Here is a 23,583-nt window from a genome sequence, read left to right as displayed (position 1 = left end):
GTCAGGGATAGCCTTGCCTTGTCACAAGCGCCGAGTTCCACTAACAATGAATGTACTCTGCTTTAATCTAGTGATGCAGCAATGCAGAGTTATCAGTGGTTTATTAACATGAGAGAGAGAGCAGTTATTTGAACAAGGGTGTTCCAAGTGTTGTTACGGGCACTTTAATTCTTGATTCTTTGTGTATTCAACAGAAGATTGTCAGAGATTTTTTGATTAAGACGAGGGATGTCCCAATCACATTTTTAGCACCTGAGTCCAAGTCACCCGACTTTGAGTATCGGGTGATAGAGTAACAATCCGATACCTCTGCAACGCAATGCAATGAAGAATAAAAATATCACATCCACTCTGTCTCATTATCTTTTTTTTAATTATTATGTTTCTCAAGATTATATATTTTTATATGGCTGTCAATCAGCAGCAATTCAAATTAAGTAAAGAACTAAAACATGTTAGCAACTTAATAAAATATGAACATTTAAAAACCTGATCGTTTTCTGTCAATTCTGATCAGCTGAAAATGTTCTGATCCTGCCAATTGGATTGGGACAACCCCAATTAAGACAGCTTGGACCGGTTTTAAATTGTGAAAGAAATACATGGCATGCCTCATTTGAAACAATACAAGATTTTGCATGGTACACTCGTGCCGCATGTGTTGTTCTTAGCGGTTGGTTCTCTATACATCCTTTTACGATCATCTCAAATGTGTGTCTTGAAAATGTTATATTGTAAAAACTAGTGAGGCATGAAGGAACATTTTAATATTGTTTCCCTTCCTTCTGTTTCCCTTTGACCTTTTTGACCTTTATGCAGTTATATTGGTCCAACACTAGAGCGCAGCAGTGATTAAACTGCAGGTTGTGGGACATTTATATAACTGGCACTGCTAGTGCTACTACAGGAATCAAGTATGCCAATGATAAATGAAGCCCTTTTTACAGGTGGTTTTAAAGCATTGAATTTCCATTAAACGTTGTGTGTGATAAGAAATAAACAATTTCTTATTATTTCAGTGCTTCTGAATAGTTTAAAACACAGATACACACTTACAGTTACTACCACAGGACAATTCAAAATCATGAAAAAGAAAAACAAATCATGTACAGTGTAGGACCAGCCTGTAAGACAATTCATTCCATCATATAGGCAGTGACATCATGAGTCATTAACAGAGTAAAAGACAGTATTTCCACTCCTGCCATGTTTTACCACATGCACCCTGTATTCCCATCAGGAATGTGATTGGCTAATGTGTTGTTCACCACGGCTCCAACTGAATAAAAGAGAAAAGGTTGAATTATTATTCACAGGTCAAAGGAGAGTGGGGGTTTTCTCTCCTTGCTGAAAGTGCTCCATGCTGAAGTGCTCCACTGCTGAGCGACTTCCAGGTGTAAAAAAAAAAAAGTTCTGAATAAATTATCCTCCAAATTGTATCACAATGCTTTTGTAGTCTTTTTCATATTTTAAATGACTTCAGTGTGATGTCATTCCCCAAGAAATCAGCGGAAGCCGTGGTCCGAGAATTGCTGGGAGAGGGTGGAGTGGAGAGCTTGGAGCGTTTGACCTCCCCTGCACCCCTGTAGCCCCTCCACTCTTTGATCCACGCCTCCTTTGTGGACGCGTCCAGGCGGTCCAGATGCCTGCCTTGCACAATCGGGGAAGGGTTGATCGAGTTCCTCATCACGTGAAACGTGTACCTGGGGGAGAGAGTGCAGTGGTGAGAAAGTAGGCCAGTGAAGAACATGCGGCACTTTGATGTAAATCAGGGCATTCCTTCTAAATATCCTTACTTTGAGAGGCATTAGCGAGCAGGACGACCTTAAGAAGCAGCTAGTCAAGATGTTTACATTTGATTAAATCCGAGCCATAATAAAATTTCACAAATCTTGAATAATATATATGGTAACAGTGGACTTTCCTTTCAATTCCAAAGCCTAATATTGTAGAGTGTTCCCTCAATATATATATATATATATATATATATATATATATATATATATATATATATATATATATATATATATATATATATATATATATATATATATATATATATATATATATATATATATATATATATATATATATATATATATATATATATATATGACCCTGAGAGAGGAGCACAGCAATCTCCCTGAACAGAACCCAGTTACCATAACAGTGGCAGACATACAGGACAGAGTCTCAGATATGAAAAATTGGACAGCACCAGGCCCGGACATAGTCCACACCTACTGGCTAAAGAAACTCACAGCACTCCATGAGCGCCAAGCAGCAGAAATGAACCACCTGCTGAGGGATGGGACTCACCCAGGATGGCTAACCGAAGGGCGAACGATCCTGATCATGAAGGACCCCTCAAAAAGTGCAGTCCCATCCAACTATCGGCCAATAACCTGTCTCTCCACAACATGGAAGCTCATGTCAGGCATCATTGCGGCTAAGGTAAGTGGACACATGGATCAATACATGAGCGAAGCACAGAAGGGCATTGGTAGAGATACCAGAGGAGCCAAACATCAGCTCCTGGTTGACAGAACAGTCGCACAAGACTGCAGGTCCTGACGTACCAACCTGTGCACAGCCTGGATTGATTACAAGAAAGCCTATGACTCGATGCCACATACATGGATCACTGAATGCTTGGAGTTGTATAAGGTGAACAGGACCCTAAGAGCCTTCGTTGCGAACTCGATGAGGATGTGGAAACCCACACTTGAAGCCAATGGCAAGCTACTTACCCAAGTGTCCATCACAGGTGGCATTTACCAAGGTGATGCACTCTCCCCACTGCTGTTCTGCATAGGACTGAACCCCGTAAGCCAAGTAATCAGCAAGACAGGCTATGGATACCGCCTCAGAAATGGAGCTGCAATCAGTCACCTCCTCTACATCGCTGACATAAAGCTGTATGCTAAGAGCGAAAGGGACATAGACTCCCTGATCCACACAACCAGGATCTACAGCAGCGACATTGGGATGTCATTCGGGCTCGAGAAATGTAGTCGAATGGTGACTAAGTGACTAAGAGAGGAAAGGTAATCCGCACTGAAGGGGTCTCACTCCCTGAAGGAAGAATAGTCGGTATACCACAAGTCAATGGCAACCTCGAACTGGCAACAAGGAAAGCGGCTATGGCCAAATACCTCCAACGAGTGAGGCAAGTGACCCGGGCAATAAACAGCTATGCCCTGCCAGTGATCAGATACCCTGCAGGAATAATAAGGTGGCCAAAGGAAGAGATTCAGACCACGGACGTTAAGACCCGAAAGCTCCTAACCATGCATGGAGGGTTCCATCTCAAATCCAGCACCCTGAGACTGTACGCAAGCCGAAAGGAAGGAGGCCAGGGACTAGTTAGTGTAAGAGTCACTGTCCAGGATGAAACATCCAAGCTCGATGAATACATCAAGGAGAAGGCTCCAACGGATGACGTATTCAGAGAATGTCTCAGACAATGCGAAACAGAGGATGAGGTGCTGGAAGAGGGACCATCATGGGAGGACAAGCCCCTACACGGGATGTACCACCGGACCATAACTGAAGTGGCTGATCTCAAGAAGTCCTATCAGTGGCTAGAGAGGGCTGGCCTGAAGGACAGCACAGAGGCACTCATCCTGGCTGCTCAGGAGCAGGCCCTGAGCACCAGAGCCATTGAGGCCCAGGTATACCGCACCAGACAAGACCCAAGGTGTAGGTTGTGCAAAGAGGCACCTGAGACGATCCAACACATAACTGCAGGGTGTAAGATGCTGGCAGGGAAAGCTTACATGGAACGCCATAACTAGGTGCCTGGCATAGTCTACCGAAACATCTGTGCGGAGTATGGACTGGAAACCCCAAGGTCAAAATGGGAAACACCTCCGAAGGTGGTGGAGAATGACAGAGCGAAGATCCTGTGGGACTTCCAGATCCAGACTGACAAGATGGTAATGGCGAACCAACCAGATATCGTGATCAAAGATAAAGGGCAGAGGAAAGACGTTGTAGTGGATGTCGCGGTCCCAAGTGATGGAAACATCAGGAAGAAGGAACATGAGAAACTGGAGAAATACCAAGGGCTCAGAGAGGAGCTTGAGAGAGCCTGGAAGGTAAAGGTGACAGTCGTGCATGTGGTGGTCGGAGCACTCGGGCAGTGACCCCCAAACTAGATGAGTGGTTGCAACAGATCCCGGGAACAACATCGGACATCTCAGTCCAGAAATGTGCAGTGCTGGGAACAGCAAGGATACTGCGCAGAACCCTCAAGCTTCCTGGCTTCTGGTAGAGGACCCGAGCTGAATGAGGGACGGACACCACCCGAGGGGTCCTTAGTTTTGATACATATTGCGTTTTATCCATCCATCCATCCATTTTGTGAACTGCTACATCCTCACGAGGGTCACGGGCATACTGGAGCCCATCGCAGCTGTCATCGGGCAGCAGGCGAGGGACACCCTGAACCGGTTTCCAGCCAATCGCAGGGCACACAGAAACGAACAACCATCCGCGTTCACACTCACACCCAGGGACACAATTTAGTGTGTTCTATTAACCTGCCATGTATGTTTTTGGAATGTGGGAGGAAAATGGAGTACCCAGAGAAAACCCACGCAGGCACGGGGAGAACATGCAAACTCCACACAGGAAGGACGGAGGCTGAATTGACGCTGCACGTCTGCGCTGTGAGGGCGACGCCCTAACCAGTCGACCACCGGGCCGCCACATTGTATTCTAGTTACTTCTTATTTTCATAAACCTCGACGACAATTTTAACCATTGGGAAATGAAAAAAATACCTTTAGAGGGGTATTTGGGGAAAAATCTCGAAATCAACATTTCTTACTAGATTTTCATCAATAACTCAAAACTAATCTCTGCGACATACCCCTGATTTTCTCTGTGTGTGTGTGTGTATACTGTAGTATATAGAGTACCAACACTATTTTCCCAACATTTTCCACTTGCAATTTTCTGTTGGCCTTCAAATATGCTCAGTGTGCTTCACAAATGTGTTTGAGTGTGTTTAAAGCATGTAGTGGAGGTAAAACTGTTCAAAATAAAAACATTTACAGTATGTGGCCTCTATATTTCAGATTTTCACTATTGTCTGTGACTCTCAAACATCCTGCAATAAATGGGGGATTACTGTTTTCATTTGTAGCCTTTAGGCCCGTCAATTTCACCCCAATATTGCCAACATGAGAGCAGTAAGGCAAAGTCACATCTTAGTGACACATTTCAAGGCAATGTTTTTGGTACAACTCGTATTTGATCTCATTTCTCATGTTCAGAAGCTAATGTTGTGCCTGAATGGTGTGACAGTCAAATAGGTGAACTTTATTATAAATGTAAATATTATTGAATATTAAATCATTAGTTACAGTGATATGAATTACTTCAGCGAGTTGCAAAGGGATAGAACATTTGCAATGGCACCTGGGCAGAAGGGCCACCACTGTCGTGATGATGCAGATAAGGTAGAAAATGGGGTCTGTCAGTTGGTTCTGGAGCGTCCAGTATGAGTTGCAGGTAACACAGGAAGTGTATAACAGCGTCAGGATCAAGGACACAGCAAAACTGCCCAGCATGATGATCCAGTGAACCACAGTCTGGAAACCACAAAAAAGTAATAACAACACTCCAACATTCCATAATTTTTCAGAAAAATTGACAGTAGAACCTCCAAAGTCAAACAGCCCAAAAGTAATGCAGTTAGAATAATGCTCACTGGCAAAATGAGGCAAAAGGACCAGTCCTAATTACTGACATCGTCCTGCTTTTTATTTTGTTTTGTGGTGTGTGTCCATGGCCCTGCAAAAGACAAAATGCCGAACCCTCATAATGTGTGATGCCACGTAAAACTTCAGGAAACCTCACGAGAGCTGGACTGGAATGCCGATGTGTTTTTTTGTTCTTTTTTTTAATGCCACCAAAGAACAGTACCAGTGATGACAAATAAGGAAAGGGTGAGAAGATCCATAGGAACGTTTTATAGAAATGTATCTGCTGCTCAATGAAATTAAATACAATTTACATCCAGCAAATAAATAATAAATGAATGAATTAAAGTTATCACAACATTATTATTTTTTAGAAGTGTAACAAAGTTTCTAAAAAAAAATATGGCCTGTAGCTTTCTGATGACAATAGAGTGATTCACATCACATTTTGTTTTGTACATTTCGAAATCCAAACAACTTGAAATGTATCCAGTGTCATGACTTTTTGTTGTTGTTTGGTGCTCACCCAAGCTTTGATCTCTATTGACAGATGCAGCAGGATGGTAATTAAAGAAACTGCGTTCAAAGGCATTCCAAATGTGAAAACATCAACGTCCAAATCTTGGTAAACCTACAGAAAAATGAAACGTGGTGTTGTCAGACCGTAGAATGAAGATAGACTCCAAAGCCGAATATTCTCTTACCAAATATGGAATGAAGAAGCAAATGAGACTCTGGTAGAAGGCATCAAGCATGGAAACCCAGAAGGTACAAAAACTGTATTCCTAAAATAATGATGCACAAAATTACTAACTCATTTCTGGTGTTTGTATTTTTGCAAGTGTCATTTTAGATAGAAAGTCAATCTTCTTTTGACTGATTCGGGATCAGTCCTATCCTGTTTGCCTTTGGTTAGTTGCTGCAGTCGGCTCCAGCTCTTAAAAAAATACTGTATATCTATTCATTCATTCATTCATTCATCTTCCGAGCCGCTTGATCCTCACTAGGGTCGCTGGAGCCTATCACAGCTGTCTTCGGGCAGCAGGCAGGGGACACCCTGAATCAGTTGCCAGCCAATCACAGGGCACACAGAAACGAACAACCATTTGCGCTCACACTCACACCTAGGGACAATTTAGAGTGTTCAATCTGCCTGCCACGCATGTTTTTGGAATGTGGGATGAAACCGGAGCACCCGGAGAAAACCCACGTAGGCCCGGGGAGAACATGCAAACTCCACACAGGGAGGCCGGAGCTGGAATCGAACCCGGTACCTCCGCACTGTGAAACCAACGTGCTAACCACTGGACTACCGGGCTGCCCTACTGTATATCTAAATTTTTAAAAATAAATAAAATAAATGGATCAATAGATTTTTACTGACCCCTGCACCTTGTCCAGTCCTATAGAGTTCAGGAACACCGAGCAGCACTTCTGCCGAAACATCTTTGTCCATGATCCCAAACATAATGGGGGGTACGGAGGTGTAAAAGAGGTTAAAGAAAATCAGCAGCCAGTAGTCCAGCATGGTGGTCGCCGTGAAGCCACAATAGAACTGATACCAGAAGAGCAGGTTCACATTGGCCTGGAGAGAGCAGTGACACGACACAAAAGTTGATGACAGAGGACAGGCAGAGGAGACATGCAACACAGCTCAGCTCTCTTATACACCTACCAAATTCTTATAGAAGAAGTAAATGATCATATTGGCCAGGCGAGTGTAGCACCAGTGTCCGTGAACCAGTAGGAGTTTTTTAAGGTGTTTGAAGCGAGATATAGCAAAGTCACTTGCCATGACTGCCTGCAAACAACAAGGCCAAATTACAAATTGGTCATTTTTAAATCCAAAACATAATATGAGGAAAGTTAGACGGTTCAAATTATTATTTATTACTGTATGTCATTCCGACTGCAATAATCCACATAGGGACAGATAGCATTGCAAACATTAAGTCATTTTTCACTCAAGTTCTTGCATTTTAGGTAAAGGCCTTTATTCTAACCTGCATTCCCTCTTGACCGGAAATCCCGATTCCAATATCTGCTGCTTGGATCATGTTCACATCATTTGCACCATCACCTGCGGTCACATGTTGCATGCCGTCAGTTAAAGAGCAGTTGCGAGAGGTTCACATCTTAACAATCACTGACTGTACGCAGGAATAGCTGTTATGATTGTATTATTGTCAATCTTTTGTGTTCTGTGTTCTGTTGTGTTATTGTTATTTTATGTTCCGTAAAGCACTTTGTTACAGCTGCAGCTGTTGTGAAAGCGTTACATGAATAAAGATGCATTTTATTGTTTTATATTTCAAAAATATAATGAACAATGTTCCAATTTGCTGACTCACCCCCCTTATTCATTCATTTATACTGATAAATAATCATCATCATCATCATAATATTCATGATAATCGAGTCGGTCTTTGCAGCCATAACAACTTTCCTCTTCATCACATGATGAGGGAAAGTCTATTTGTCTCGATGAACGTGGGAGATTAGAGGCTGCTGATGTCATACCGACATTGTCTTCATTGTTGTCTCTATTGCAGTTTCTTCCAAAGCTGTTTGAGGGGATTTCCAGTGAAGCTTCAGAATGAACCTGGCGAACTACATTTGAACTTTTCTGCAGTTTTGAATGCATGTCCAGCTGTTCGAAGTTGCATGACTTTTTGCACAACCTGCCTATGGCAAAATACACAGCAGGTGCTTGAACCATGAATTTCCTGGTTCGGTTACAATTGGTACTGAAAGAATCCTCTGCATCATAGCATTCACATTTGAACATAACGGGGATGAAGACAGCACCAAACAATTGATCAACAATACCTAACTGTTGAAAGGTTTCAAAGAAGATGTCGTCAGAGGGAAATGACCACTGATCTTATAGCAGGGGTCCCAAACTGGAGGATTGTGATCAGGCTCCTGCAGAGCTTACTGATGAGCTGATCATTTGAATCAGGTGTGTTATAGGAGGGAGAGATGGATAACGTGCAGGAAAGCGGCCCTCAAGGACCGGGGTTTGGAACCCTGAGAGTGAGAGTGTCACGGTGTTAATAGAGTGTTCCAACAGAGCTACAAAGTGACTGGAAGAGTCACAGAAAGCTGTTGTGAATTTTGCTACTCAGCTCCCGGTTAGAGAACAGTAAGTTGTAAAAAATGTATTGAAATATTAAACAGGGGGCCATGTGCATTCAAAAGTTTGGAGAAGGTCAAAGTCAAGTTCATCTATAAAAGTTCCTGCGCATTTTAAGTTTGTGCTGAAACCAACAAATCAAATATCATTAACTTTTTGTGAGTAGTGTAATTGTTCAAAATATCTTGGTTAAGTGTGGAATTAAAATTCAGGATGAATTAGGGCATATGCCAATCTCTGATCAAATAATTACAGAAATTAAAGAGATGAATTCCAATACTGTACTTCCAAATGCTTATCTGTATGATATGTTAGACCCCACCCCCCACCCCCAATTTTTGGTACACTAAAAAGCTATTTCAGGAAACAATATCCCTCCTGCTCAATGACTTTGGTTGTCCTTTGCACATAACCCTAGAGGAATCAATTAATTGGTCTATACGTACTCTGTTGTTTTCCTGCCTGGGAAAGGATAACCGGCTCATTTATTAAATGAATGCCAATATACAGCTTCACGCAACCAGCCCAAACAATGGTGAAAATGCTCCTTTTGACTTACCGATAGCAAGAGTCATGACCCTGAGTTTCTCTCTGATGAGCTTCACCACGCCGCTTTTCTGCAAGGGCGTGACCCGGCAGCAGAGCACGGAGCGGCATCGCTTTGCCAGCTCCACAAAGCGGCCCTGCAGATTCTTGGACAGAAGCATGGCCAGGGTGCGTCCATCGATCACCAGAGAGATGTCTGGGGTGGTGTCCACGTTACGAGGGTCGTTTTCATACCTCCTCACCTCCTCCAGGGTGGAGTCCAGGATGGAAGTGCATGCGAGCTAAATAAATAGTTGACATTATTTAGCATGCAGTAGGTCAACCTTCACCCCAAAAAAGTGATGATACAAAGTGGGTATTGTTTCCATCACTCCCATACAGTCCAAATGTCATATTAAGTGTGAGGTGATGATTGGTAGGTTGCATCCCTAGGGTGGTCACTGCTGGTAAAAATAGATGAACCAATAAAGCTCCACTCGAGATCACGGGAGGAGGGATATTTCCTGTGAGGGTTCAATATTAGGCTACTAATAGTAGTCCAGTGGTTAGCACGTCGGCTTCACAGTGCAGAGGTACCGGGTTCGATTCCAGCTCCGGCCTCCCTGTGTGGAGTTTGCATGTTCTCCCCGGGCCTGCGTGGGTTTTCTCCGGGTGCTCCGGTTTCCTCCCACATTCCAAAAACATGCATGGCAGGCTGATTGAACACTCTAAATTGTCCCTAGGTGTGAGTGTGAGTGCGAATGGTTGTTTGTTTCTGTGTGCCCTGCGATTGGCTGGCAACCGATTCAGGGTGTCCCCCACCTACTGCCCGAAGACAGCTGGGATAGGCTTCCAGCACCCCCCGCAACCCTAGTGAGGATCTAGCGGCTCGGAAAATGAATGAATGAATGAATAATTAGATATGAAAGGCTTAGTTATTGTATTGGCGAGAACTCACTGCATCTATCTTCCATGACAAGTCCCAATGTGATATGCAGAATGCTCCCTCTGAATCACCTCCAAACGAAAAACTATTTGAGACACGTGGTGATCGTTCTTCAAAATCAGAATCAGAATCATCTTTATTGGCCAAGTATGTAGAACACACAAGGAATTTGTCTCCGGTATAACACGCTGCATTAGTATCATCGTAAACAAGGACATGACAAAAAGGTATGGAAGAGCATTTCGTAATGTAAGTGAACCGTAGTGCGGTGTTACCACCCAGTGACAACTGTGAGACAATGTGCAAAGTATCAAGCAGAGCTAAAGTGATCAGTGGCAGAATACAATACTATGACAGTTTGTACAGTTGGTGCAGAAATTCATTGAACCATTTTAGAGTGACCAGTAGCAGTATTTGTTGTACAAGAAGAGTGACTACGTCAGTGACTGTTTAGGGAGTTAATGGCGAGAGGGAAGAAGCTGTTTAAGTGTCTACTGGATTAGGTGCGCATGGATCTGTAGCGCCTGCCTGAGGGGAGTAGCTGGAAAAGGTGGTGGGCAGGGTGCGGGGGATCCAGGAGGATTTTCCGTGCCCTTGTCTTGATTCTTGCAGTGTGCAAGTTCTCAAGAGTGTCAAGTCCTCGTTATGAAAGGCTTCGGACCTTTGCTACATCACCTGACACCAGCACCTTTCTCAGCCAGATTTGACCTTTCGTTATATTATAAAAGTGTTCAAATGGTTAGATGACTTTTAAAAATCGGGGAAAGTCAGTGTCAAGATTTTAATCGGCCATCACAAAAAAATTCAATCCTGTCATCTGAAATAGGCCGCGAGAGGGGAAGTTTTTTCATGTACCGATACTGAATTGTTTTGACATTCACATCCGCATTTGTGGTAGTGATTATAATACATGTAAAGGTGTCAGATACGGTATACTGCAGCTCTCATTGCCTATGTACAGCAAATAAAAAAAAAAACAAGAATATTAAGAAATAAATAAATACATTATAGTATATATACAGTATATACTGTATATATAAAACATTTCCTGAAGGCCTCTCACATCTTGTTCACATATCTGTCGAATTCTGTGGGAATGAGCATTTCTCCTTTGCGGAGATAATCCATCCATCTCACAGGTGTTGCAATTCAAGATGCTGATTCAACAGCATGATTATCACACAGGGATGCTTTTTTTTTATTTTTTGGAGTGGGGGGCGGGGTATTTGTTGTCTGTTACTTCTGGGCCCGTTTGGCAAATGAGAATCTGCTCTCAATTGCATTACCTGGAGAAATCAATTTTCAACAAATATCAAGAATAGATTTTGACAGATTTGTGACAATGTTTTTAAGAATAGTCATAGAAACTTTGAGTTTGAGAACAAAAAGTGTGGTGTTCACATTCATATTTTGTTATGTTTATGTAGAAAGTACATTGTATATTATAAAACACCGATATCAATGCGCTGCGCGGTGAGTTGGTGGTTTCAAAGTTAGTGGTTTCAAAGTCTTCCGCGGACTTCTTTTGAAGTTTGATTCTTGGCTGCAGCCTACCTACGTTGAGTTTTCATTCTGGCTCGATCAATATGGATTCTTTTTCGAGCTGATGCAGATTCGGATATTTTGGAATCTGCGTGATGAATAACATTTTGATGTTATTCTGTCAAATGGCTGTGTGCAACCACTTATTTCGAGCCTTGGGTTGCAAGTGGGGCTCGGCGCTCTCATCCTCTTAGCTGCCTTAGCTTAGACATAGCTAGAAGTCAAGTGGCTCCTCACCTTGTTTTTGCAGCTCATGTTAATCACCAGGTCTTCGTCTTCCAGCAGTCTGCAGGCATAGCCGATGTTGACAGCCGTTTCCGGCTTATCACCAGTCAACACCCACACTTTGATCCCCGCTTCGCGCAGTGTCAGGATGGTGTCGGGAACGCTCTCCTGCAGACGGTCCTCGATGCCCGTGGCCCCTGCAGGATGACGTGTGATTTATAGACAGATGTACCTGTATGTTTTACAGGCGCGCGGATAGATGGGTTGTTACCCAGCAGGGTGAGATTTGTCTCCAGCTGCACAGCGGTGTCCATAATTAGCTGCTCTCTGCCATCAATGGCGGCCTTCGCGCTCTGTCTGCTCCTGGACCAGACGTCATAATCCTTGGCGCTCACAACCTGCGGCACACACATCAAAAACAAGGAGCTGGAACAAATGCAGGACACAAAACATGCTCGAGGTTGTTCGTATTCTTCACCGTGTACCTTCTTTGTAAAGCAAAGCGTGCGCAGCCCTTCTTTAGCATAGCAGTCGAGGTGATACTGAGTGTCTGCCACAACATTCTTCTGATTTCCACTGAGATGCTCTAGAAATATGGAAACAGAATACAATATTCACATGGTTTTATTTTAGCTACTGATTCTTCAGTCCGCACAAGGTGTCTTCACCAGCATACGGTGCACCAAGCAGCTCCATGATCGAGTAGTCTGCACCTTTAGTGTACAGCACACACTCTTTGGTGATGGGATGTCGCACCAGCACGGACATTCTCTTCCTGTTGGAGTCAAAGGTCAGAGTGTCGAGCACCTCAAACACCAGGACCCGACCCGATGGCAGCCTCACTGTCACGCTGTCGGGGGTACGGCTCAGCAGAATAAAACCGTACGCTTTGGCGGCATGCACCAATGCTGCCTCGTCGGGACTCTCTGCCTCATAACACACCCCGCTGGATTCATCACACTGACTATGTGACGGGAAGACTCCTGAGTCATCCACTTTTGGGAAGGGGTTAAAGCGGTCGTCCTCTTTAAAAGAAGTGTCTGAGAGGGTTCGGTCCCTTTTGGGTGCAAATATGTTGCGAAGAGAGCCTGCTTGCTTCAAGAGGTTGGAGAAATTATCCAATGGATTAGTTGACTGAAAGGAGCACGGATAGTCGTGAGTCTGAAAGAAAATGAGACAGTTGTTCATCAGGTGCTATTTTTCATCGGCTGTCTGCTGATGGCAGCCGCAGGCTCTCCTCTCCACCTTAAATAACACAGCAGTGGTAATGCTGATTTCTCCAATTTGATTGGCTTCTAAAAATAACAAAATGAATGGAAGTAACCTGGCCTGCCCTGTATATCTCACCTGAAATAGCGAGCTGGTTTAGAAAAGGCTTAGGATCTTTGTAACTTGCAAAGACAAATTAGGAGCAATTTAGCCCTGACCAAAGATCAAAGTGGAGAGTTGAAACAACTGGAAAATTCATTCCATTCTGGAAGAAGCAATGAAATCTGATTTCAACCTGGAAGATGGTCAAACATATAGAAAAAGGGAAAACACCAGATACCTAAAGTCATTAAAAAAAATGAGCGCACACTACATACCGGTCAATCGATGTTGAATTTTGTTTCCGGGGGGATTGAAGAAAATTTCATCCCATTGTTTAAAGGAATGGGATGATTCCCATCATTCTGAATTCAACAACATTATCATTTGTTTGTTTGTTTTTTGGTTCTTTATAAGAGGATAAATATAAATAAGAGAGAGAACATCTCATGTCATATGTCCCATGTGGGCTGCAGACACTTGTTGTATGGCACAAAATTAAATTGTGTTGATTTCTATTAAAAGAACAAATCCCTCTGTCATCCTTTCTCTCTTCCATCTTTATTTCCCATCCACAATGACAGTAAGCAGAACACTCACCCTCCGTCTCTGTGCTGTTCCCATGGAAACCACCACCGTGTTGCAAATGGCAAGAGCCAGAAAAAACTCGAAGTGTGGGTCCATCTTCTGGCTACTGATACTCGTACTCTCTGCAACGCTGACCCTCCGGAGCAGCTTCCTGTCTGGAATCACCTCTGTTTCCTGTGCGGATGAATTGGTTCGGTTGTTTAATTTATAGCTGGTAAAGATTTAAAAAGCTGCTTACTTTCACTTATTTAGAACAGAAGACTATAATGTATTTGATTTTTCAACATCTTCGGATGGACGGATGGATGGGTCGATAGATAGATAGATAGATAGATAGATAGATAGATAGATAGATAGATAGATAGATAGATAGATAGATAGATAGATAGATAGATAGATAGATAGATAGATAGATAGATAGATAGATAGATAGATAGATAGATAGATAGATAGATAGATAGATAGATAGATAGATAGATAGATAGATAGATAGATAGATAGATAGATAGATAGATAGATAGATAGATAGATAGATAGATAGATAGATAGATAGATAGATAGATAGATACTGAGGGTTTCAGTCCTAGCTCATAGGAGACTTTCCACGGTGTTGTTCTTTTGGCCTCTTCCCTCCATGGACAAGTACAGACACTAAATTACTCGACCGTATATAATGATGAATCTATAGTGTGTGTTTTCCATTTATGTGAGATCAGTGGTTGAGCCTGGCGCCCAGCAGGACCATATGCCCAGTCACGGACACTTGGTCAACTTTGAGCCAAGATAAATGTGCTCATCACTGATGCCTCGCGGCTTGACCATCTGCAATGGCCGCTGGGTCCAAAAGGTGTACTGACCAAAGGAGGAGTGAATTTTAAAAATATATAATAATAATATAAATTTGAGCTTTGTAATGATTTTATGTACCGGTATGTATGATGCGTTCAACAAACGCATGTTTCTTATTTGGAGAGATGCAGTGAATAAAAATAATAGTAATGATAAAATCAGTTTCAGCTTTGCAATGATTTTTTTGTACCCTTTTTTGTGTGAGTGTGTGTGTGTGTGTTCAACAAACGCAAACAGTAAGTAGTATAAAACACTTTGTATGAAAGTGCAAACAATATAGTACATATGTTCGAGTAAACTTTGCTGAGCGGAGGCTCAAGAGCCAAAGAAGAATCCATTACAATTAAGTACAATGAGAACCTGGATACAGGTGCGGTTATAGAAAATGGCTTTTCACGCTGACATCAATGGAATCTTCCATTCCACAAAATTATAAACATTCGTCCCTTTGTCATCCTCCATGCACAAGGAAGTAGCCGGTGATCTAACGAGCATATGAACAAAGAAAATCTATTTGTCATTTTGTCAACAGTTCATTCCTAGCGCAGGTATGTGCACTGGTGCAAGAAGTTCTACGTCCATTTGCTAAGAATAGCATTGTTAAAACAACACGTCTAACGGTGACGAGGCTTTTCCACAGAATGTTTCTATTCTTACCAGCTATCTATTTAAACAATACTGTCATTTATGTAGGACTCACTCGTGTTTAGATTATTGTTTTTACACATCATCATCACGACTATTATTTAACAATATTATTCATAGTGAAATTCATATTCATAGTGAATTCATGGTGAAATAGTGGTTGACCTTCGGTGACCTACTTAGACCATCCAGCTCAGTCAAGACAATAGCTCATGATTTCCTCGTTTATTTGGCTGCCTCTTAGTATCAGAGCAAGTAAGTCGACAAGGCCCAGTTCAGTGGCTCCCTCCAGCATCTCTAGACTCAAATCTTGACTGAGTACTCATCCTACCAGTGGACTGCTGAAGGCCACATTGCTCTGGGCGTTTGCCGCAAACTTGTTCTTGTGTCTGCTTTCATGGCGTCGTTGTGTGCCTTCAGGGTCGCTGTCCTCAGAATCCAGAGACCATCCACGCTGTGGGGGTAGTGGCTCCTGGTTATAGATGACCTCCTCTTCGGATTCTGGCTCATCCATAACAGTCAAGCGGATGGCTGGAAACCGCCCCAACCCCCCAACCAAACAAATGTTATACTATTACAAGTAGCATTAGTATAAGGAAACAAGTTAACCTAAGATTGGATCCAAACAATCCAAAACAAGTATTCACTGGAAAGTGCAGTTCCTATACTGTACAAAAACCAAAATCCAAAGAGGCCTCCTGTCTCACAAGTTGTTCACCGCAATATGTGACAAGGAGTTTGCAACGTTAACGTGGTCACCAGGTAAGCTATTAGTTGGCCTAGCTTTTTCAGTAATTCTTTTACTATTTCTTCCTGTTCGTCTTTTTCAGCAGTCTGGAGACTGTAGCAATATGCTCCCTCTCAGATGTCAGTCTTGGTTCTAAGATGAGGCCCCAAGCAGGAGACCTTTTTGCGGTTGTCGGTGGAGATATTGTTTTGTGTTTGGGATTCTGTGTTGCTCAGTAGAGGAGGGGGAAGAATGCACCTGCAATTTTTCCCCCCTCATTTTGTGTGGTGACTCTCAAAATGTAAAAAATCGGTGCCTCCTCCTTTAGACAATTTTAGAAGAATATTTTTTTGTGTTAGCAATGAATTCTCACTCTATTCGTTATCTTTCTCAAGAACATGTTTGGTCTTGGTTTCAAAAGAACACCTTCGAGCATGTCCACATTCCATTGTGGTGAACAATTGTTTGTAAAAGTTATACAATGGAAAAGAAACAATTGGCTCACTATCGCTTTTGGACTTATCGAGCGACGGGTCGTGCTTGAGGGCAACTTTCCCAATGTGTGTACGAAATGCAAATACGAATTGCAGTGTTATGCAAAAGTATAATCCATACAGTAATTCAACATAGTTTATCTTCTGTAAAAGGCCTGCTAAGATTTACCGTTTTCCTTGTGCGGGTACTCCGTGCCCATGACGGAGCAACGCCGAAAAACCATCTTGTTCTCAGTGAGCGTGCCTGTCTTGTCAGAGAAGATGTATTCAATCTGTCCCAGGTCCTCCGTAATGTTCAGAGCTTTACACTGTATTCGGCTGTCTGTCTCCTCATCATAAAGGTCTATGTCATGCGTGATGAAGAAGATCTGGCCAATCTTCACCAGCTCAATGGAAACATAGAGGGAGATTGGGATCAGGACCTGGAAGAGGATAAAACAAAACATTGAAATCCTGTCTCGTGAGGTTTTAGAGACAATTCAAGAGGTGAAGTCTTGTTTCAACCTGCAGCAGGATAATCATGCTGAAGAACATGTAGAAGCTGGACAGACTGGGACTGTCCACATGACCGTTGCTGTCAGGCACAAGGTAAGGGGGCACGCCAGGTAGTGCCTGCCGCCAAAAAAAGTGACCTAAATGTGTCAAGACAGGAAGCTTATTCACATCGACTGGCATATAGAGGGAGGCTATTTTTGGCGCACCCCCCACTACCCCCAACTCGTCATTCAGCAAAACGGGCTTGGGACCAAAGTGACTGATCAACGGCGAGTGCAATTGAAATGCCCCCTCTGAGGTTGAAAAGCTTTTCAACATAAAATAGTATGCTTATTCATTTCATGGGTTGGTTATGTAATTCAACAATGACCTAGTGCTCCGACGAGACACATGGCGAGGAGGAGAATGACGCAAAAGATGACGTCCAAGTTCAGTTTCCGCTCCAATTTGCTGCGCTTGTATCTTGGCCCGTTGTTGTTCAGCATTGACTTTGTTTCATGGCCTTCAAGATGGGAAGAGAAGGCGTGAACACTCACTTAGCAAAATCACACATTCAATATCCCTTAAATTGGTTCAAACACTGGATGAGAAAGTCTTTAGCAGGAACACAACAGACGTAGATCTTATTTGGGTTCTTGTCTGTTAAATCAACTGAATACAGTATATATATATATATACATAAAACCACCTTTCTCTCTTTGAGGTTGGTCTCGCCATCCAGGTAGTACGTCTCTATGTGGCACACACACATATATGTATATATATATATATATATATATATACGGTATATGTACTGTATATACTGTAAATGTACAGTATATACTGTATATAAAGGCCCTGAAGGAACGCCACTTTGACAGATAGACAGACAGGCTGACAGTACAGATAGAGAGATAGATAATTTATAGCTGGTAAAGATTTAAAAAGCTCCTTACTTTCACTTATTTAGAACAGAAGACTATACTGTATTTGATTTTTCAACATCTTCGGATGGACGGATGGATGGGTCGATAGATAGATAGATAGATAGATAGATAGATAGATAGATAGATAGATAGATAGATAGATAGATAGATAGATAGATAGATAGATAGATAGATAGATAGATAGATAGATAGATTGAACTGTACACTGCATATATTGTATCTTTTCACACATAGAGAGATATAGGCACTAAATCTCAACTGGGCATCCATATGTCTGTGAAGTGTAAATCCAGCCACGCGAGATGGAAGGAGAAAGTACACAATACCTGCATACACCACAAAACCGATAGCGTGGTCGGTATTTCTGACAGTGCAACCTCGAAGCAGTAGACTCTCAATTCCAGCGCCCACCTTTTCTGTATTTGGTTTCTCACTGTGGCAGAAGAAAGAATACTCCTTGTTCGACATTCATTGCATACGTGCCACATTTTCAATTGTCTGCCTCTTAGGCCACATCTGGGCAGTAAGAAGAGATGAGATCTTCAGTTTGTAACTCCCGGGGAAATTGATTAGAGTCTAATACAGCTCCAATGATGTCTCTGAAGGCATCTGAAAGTGCGGCGAGTGGGTAGGAATTAGGTTTTGCTCTGCTCTGAAGGGTTTCATGACTCCAGGCATCCATCTATTTGGGCTGTGGACCTTGCAACATCACCCTTTGACACTTTTTGTTCACTAGCACAGTTAAGCATGTGTTTGTTTGTTTATTTGGTTTTGTTTTTATCATTTTATATGATGGTAAACGTCTTCTGAGGTCAGTAATGTTAAAATGTTACTCAAACAGTCTGAATCACAAGTGTCTTGGCTCCTTTTCATTTTTTAATGGAATCATCAAATACTTTTGTTTTCAAAAGACATAAAACATAACGGCAGTGCTTTCATGTTGCAACAATTTTAGCTTTTCTTAGAAGTTGTATTAAAGATGGCTTCCACGAAAACCCTAATTATTCGCAGGGCCTCTACTTTTGGTTGGAACACAGCTGCAAGCGCGAAACCGCAAGCTAGCCAAGAGATGCACTCACAGCGTTGTCTGGTCTATTTCTGCAAAAGATGTAAACGTTATTTTTTGTTGTTGAGACGGTTCAAGTCGAGGTCAAATTATAAGGTACAGGTGGCGGTCATATTGCAAGGTTCGAAGTAAGGTCATGCGACAGTCAAAGTCTGTCTGTCTGCAGTAAGTCGTTTAAGATAAACATGCAAATAGATAAATGATGGCTTCAATACTCACACATAACACTTGAAGTGATTCAGATTGTTGTTGGGCCTTTCACACACCACAACACTGTTGAAACTTTCAGATTCAAAGTTGGGCTCCTGTGGAAAAACAGCGGGGTTCCAGGTCATGAGCACGTACCCCACTGAGCGGCAAAGGTTTGTGAGTGTTGAGGAAGGTAAAAAATGTTCATAAAACACATCAGTCAGACACATCAGCTTACTTTGTTCGGTTGTCATCAATAATGACTGGAAGAATGGGTGTAACTAACTACCAGTCATGCTCACCGTGGCGCAGAGGCCGGGAACCACCTTTCTCTCTTTGAGGTTGGTCTCGCCATCCAGGTTGGACGTCTCTATGTGGCACATCCCTTTGTGGTCTGATGTGTGCAATAGCAGGAGGTCTGCAGGGACGATTTCGTTGCAAAGCACCTTCACGAAATCACCCACTCGCACATCCTTCCAACGCCGCTCCACAAATTGCTTGTCTTTTCTGAAAGACGCATCATTATTATTCTTTTTTTTTCTACAGGAGACATGGGGGATTTTTGCATGCTACTCATAGAAGTTGAATAAAGAGGCCCTTTTGCCCTTAGGCTGCGAGGCTTCCCGTGAAAAATCTTGTGTATTTAGCTGCGCTCGAAGTGCTGGCTAACTCGCAGTGACAGACAATTGCTGGTATGCTGCCCTTCATGTACAACCTGATCGGGTGGCTTCGTCACAACACCACACCTGGGCTTCAAAGAGCTGAAGCGTACAGTGTATGTATTTTAGCCACTTGCATTTTTAAATGCATCACTATCTCTATCTACAACAAACAAAACCACTTTGGGTTTTGCTCCCCAGTTTCTATATATTCAACATCTGTGACATTGTGCTGTTTGATAAAACTGCACATTTCTGAGTGGCCTTTTATTGTTGCCAGCCTAAGTTACACATGAACGCTAATTATGCTGTCGAATCAGCATTTTTATATGCCACACCCAAGTCATGGATTATCTTGACAAAGGAGAAACGCTCACTCACACTCACACAAACTTTGGACAGATTTGTGAACAATCGTTGAGGGAAATGGACTTTTGTGTCCTTAGAAAAAGTTTCAGGTCTTTGAGTGTAGCTCATGAAAAAAGGGAGCAAAAACAAAACCATTTATATTTTGGTGCAATTTATAGTTTTATTTTATCTTTCCATTCATCCATCCATGCCTTTTCATGATGTTTGTAAGCAGAAGGCACCAGGGTAATTCGGGGTGGCAGAAAGCGACTGACTCTCACTGACCTGAACTGAAAACAACAGCAAAAACGTGTTGCGTTTGGGGTTGCATTGGCCCCAGAAGGTTTTGTTAGTAAATTTAATTCCATGGACAACTTGTGGGTGAGATGGATAAGTGGACTGGATGTAAATATTTGTAGAGAGATTACAAAATTGCGTGGTGTCAGAGTACCTACTTCTAAAGGGACAGACCAGGAACCAATCTTTCATCATTGCAGTTTTTCCGAGGTATAAGTGAAATGTTTGGTTGGTTTGTTCTTGAGTAATTTAGTAAAACATAGTGGCAAGCTGGCCAGATAAAGTCAGTTCAACTGCGATCTATCCATTTTACAGTCAAAAGAACACATCCGTGCCATTAATCAGAGGAACTGAATTCAAGTCAATTCTGTTAACAGTTTCCACCACAACCTCTTTTAAATAAATGTACCTGTTGCAACGTAAAACAACCCCCCTGCACCATCTCAAATATATGACAGATAACGTTCTCTTTTCGATTGACATTTTACACAATCAAACGACAGGTAGAATTCACTCAAACAATTTGGCCTGTTTTCTCATTTGCTTGAACTGTTCAGTGAACATTTCAAGGGTTTTATTGTGACTACGAGTACAATTGGAGATTATGTGAGTTTTTGCCACCCACAAGTACAGGCAAGGTCCTGTTATGGTGTAAAGGTCCCTAACTAGCGAGCTGGCTAGATGTCTGTATCTGTATCTGTATCTGAAAGGTAGCATGGGGACAAGATGAGATGAGATTAGAAAACCTTTTCGATTAAATTATATTATTATATTGAGCTCTGTCTCCATGATGGTAGATATTTGAATTGTCCATTAAAGGCCTTTTCAAGAGAACATTCTATTATCCATCTACGTAGCTACAACTCTTCGCATTATCTCGTGTGAGCCAAAATGATCTCTGTATCCAAAATGGTCGTCATTTTCCCTTCCAATAAAGCCATTATCCAGCCATCTTATATTGCTATTTTGGATTAGTTTCAGATGTGTTCAGCCGGTTATCATTACAGGCAAAGGTGGCCTCAGCCAACCTTACTGCGCAGTTCTTGCAGAACAGCAATAGTTTCTTGTTTGCGTTGCTTGAGCACAGGTGGAATGACAAAAGTGTGAAGTCGAGATAAAGCAGATTAGATGGCCCAGATGATAAGGTCTGCCTCAATGCATTGTTGTTTTGGATATTAGCCATCCATTTGCTTGCATTGACTTTTAAAACACTATGAGCCATAAACGGCCAAAGAAAAAAAGTCTAGCCTGTCCAACCAGAGAGCTGGGAAGGGTGCTTAACTCGTTGCTTGAGGCTGAGGTGACAAGTGTCTGTCTTCACGGCGCTCAAGGCTGACACACAAACACATACGCATGCACAGGTGTATCCTCCTCAACATCTCCGCTGACCAACTTTTGTGCCAAGCGTAAAAGCAAGCAGCTGCCACTTCAAATGACAAACCCTCCTGGAGGTTCAACTCATCACTGGGAAGTCTTGTGGAAGCCTTCAGCCTTCCATGCAAGGAAATACACACACTCCACTCCTGTTCCTCTCCCAGTAGCTCTAAAATCACACCACTGAAAAGCTTGGGAAAATTTTTATGAGTTTTATTCACCTTTCTAAATTATTCATTTTACACCAGTGATTCCAAAATAGATACCCGCTAACCTTAATGTCTCTGCTGACACAACACCCAGTTGAGGCTTTCATCAAATGTGCACAATGCCGTGGCGAGATATTCTGTTGTGAGCCTCTTCAAAAGAGGAATAATCTCCCACACAATTTCTATTTCTAAGTCGAGAATTCCCACAGGGGGCTCAGACGCAGAGGAGGAGGAGAAAACACACACACGCACACTCATGCAGACATTTATTTTGATCACAGAGGTGCCTTGAACGCACCATTGTGCTCTCAACGCACACGTGTACTTAGGATATTACCTGCTGTAGATGAAGCACGGCAGGCTATTGAGTTTCTTGTCCGACTGGTACCTCCTGAAGTCCTCCCAAGCGTCTTTAAGGGCAGTGAGTGACAAGATGACACAGATGGGGATAAGAGCCACCTCGGGCTCAAAGGCGTTCACCACCGGCACAAAGTTGAGGATAGCCAGGCCCACAAAGTAGATGTTAGCCAGACGGTGAAACTGCTCAAAGAGGTTGAGTGGTATAAAGAGGAGGAGGGTGTATTTGGTGGTCTTGATAGCGTTTCCCGGCAAGTAGCGGTTGGGCTGCTTCTTCTTTCCTAGGCCTTCATAAGGCAGATTGGATACCAAGTGGCGAAGGTCATTTTCGCGTACCCTTTGACCTGTCAGGGCATCCCTGATCAGGGCCAGAGGGTTCCACCATGCCATGGAAGAGCTCTCTGTTCTCCTGATTCTCAACAAGCTCCCTTTCTTTCCATCCCCTGGCTGTCGTCTCACTCTTCCAGCTCGTGTGTGTATTTGAGGCCTGATTCACACAAGTGACAGCACTTTTCTGACTAGCTCCGCCCTTCGCATTGACAGGTGTGTTCACATTCCTAAAGTCATTCAGTCTCTAGGAGAGCAGAAATACAGTTGCTGTGTCGAAGTCTTTGGTCTTTATCATTCTTTTTTTAACCAGTCCTGTTTGGCCACTTGGAAAAGTAGGTGGATCAGTATGACTTTTTATGCTGAAATAGTTGGACTATTCAGAGCTACCCTGAGGTTTTTCTGTTTTTCACCGATCTGTTATTTGCTGAAAAACTCAGCTATTCAGTTTTTGTGATAATATAAAAGCATTGTTTTGGGGCATATCTGCGACGAGCAACTATGTTGAACTGGACAGAGGAGCTTCATTCCATCAGGCCATAGCCCTCTCTAAAAATCTTTTGGGCAGCATCAATTATTGACAGTTTTTATACTATTCACAGCTAGGCTGGGCCCCAATACACTGAATTCTTATCCATCT

General features: G+C 42.6%; 1 protein-coding gene across 2 annotated transcripts; it reads right to left on the bottom strand.

Annotated features, from left to right (window-relative positions):
• Nucleotides 1-84: 84 nt before the first annotated feature.
• Nucleotides 85-23,167, bottom strand: atp10b (ATPase phospholipid transporting 10B). Of its 2 annotated transcripts, XM_052073203.1 has the most exons (22): nucleotides 22,597-23,167; nucleotides 19,675-19,879; nucleotides 19,403-19,488; nucleotides 18,444-18,550; nucleotides 17,562-17,693; nucleotides 17,201-17,328; nucleotides 16,866-17,118; nucleotides 15,807-16,006; nucleotides 13,994-14,155; nucleotides 12,754-13,246; nucleotides 12,571-12,671; nucleotides 12,357-12,483; nucleotides 12,098-12,282; nucleotides 9,407-9,674; nucleotides 7,715-7,791; nucleotides 7,387-7,512; nucleotides 7,096-7,296; nucleotides 6,416-6,496; nucleotides 6,238-6,342; nucleotides 5,428-5,600; nucleotides 1,484-1,703; nucleotides 85-1,396 (listed from the first exon to the last, which is right to left on the bottom strand). In XM_052073203.1, the coding sequence occupies exons 1-22, from the start codon at nucleotides 23,004-23,006 to the stop codon at nucleotides 1,307-1,309; spliced, it is 3,930 nt and encodes a 1,309-aa protein (XP_051929163.1). In that variant the 5' UTR covers nucleotides 23,007-23,167; the 3' UTR covers nucleotides 85-1,306. The 2 variants fall into 2 exon arrangements, with proteins under 2 accessions (XP_051929163.1, XP_051929172.1); XM_052073212.1 differs by having other exon boundaries at nucleotides 85-1,703; nucleotides 22,597-23,166.
• Nucleotides 23,168-23,583: the final 416 nt, after the last annotated feature.

This window comes from Hippocampus zosterae, chromosome 1 (genome assembly GCF_025434085.1).
Source record: "Hippocampus zosterae strain Florida chromosome 1, ASM2543408v3, whole genome shotgun sequence".
NCBI lineage: Eukaryota > Metazoa > Chordata > Actinopteri > Syngnathiformes > Syngnathidae > Hippocampus > Hippocampus zosterae.
Note: the sequence above shows the minus strand (reverse complement) of the source record. Positions and strands in the feature narration are given on the sequence as shown.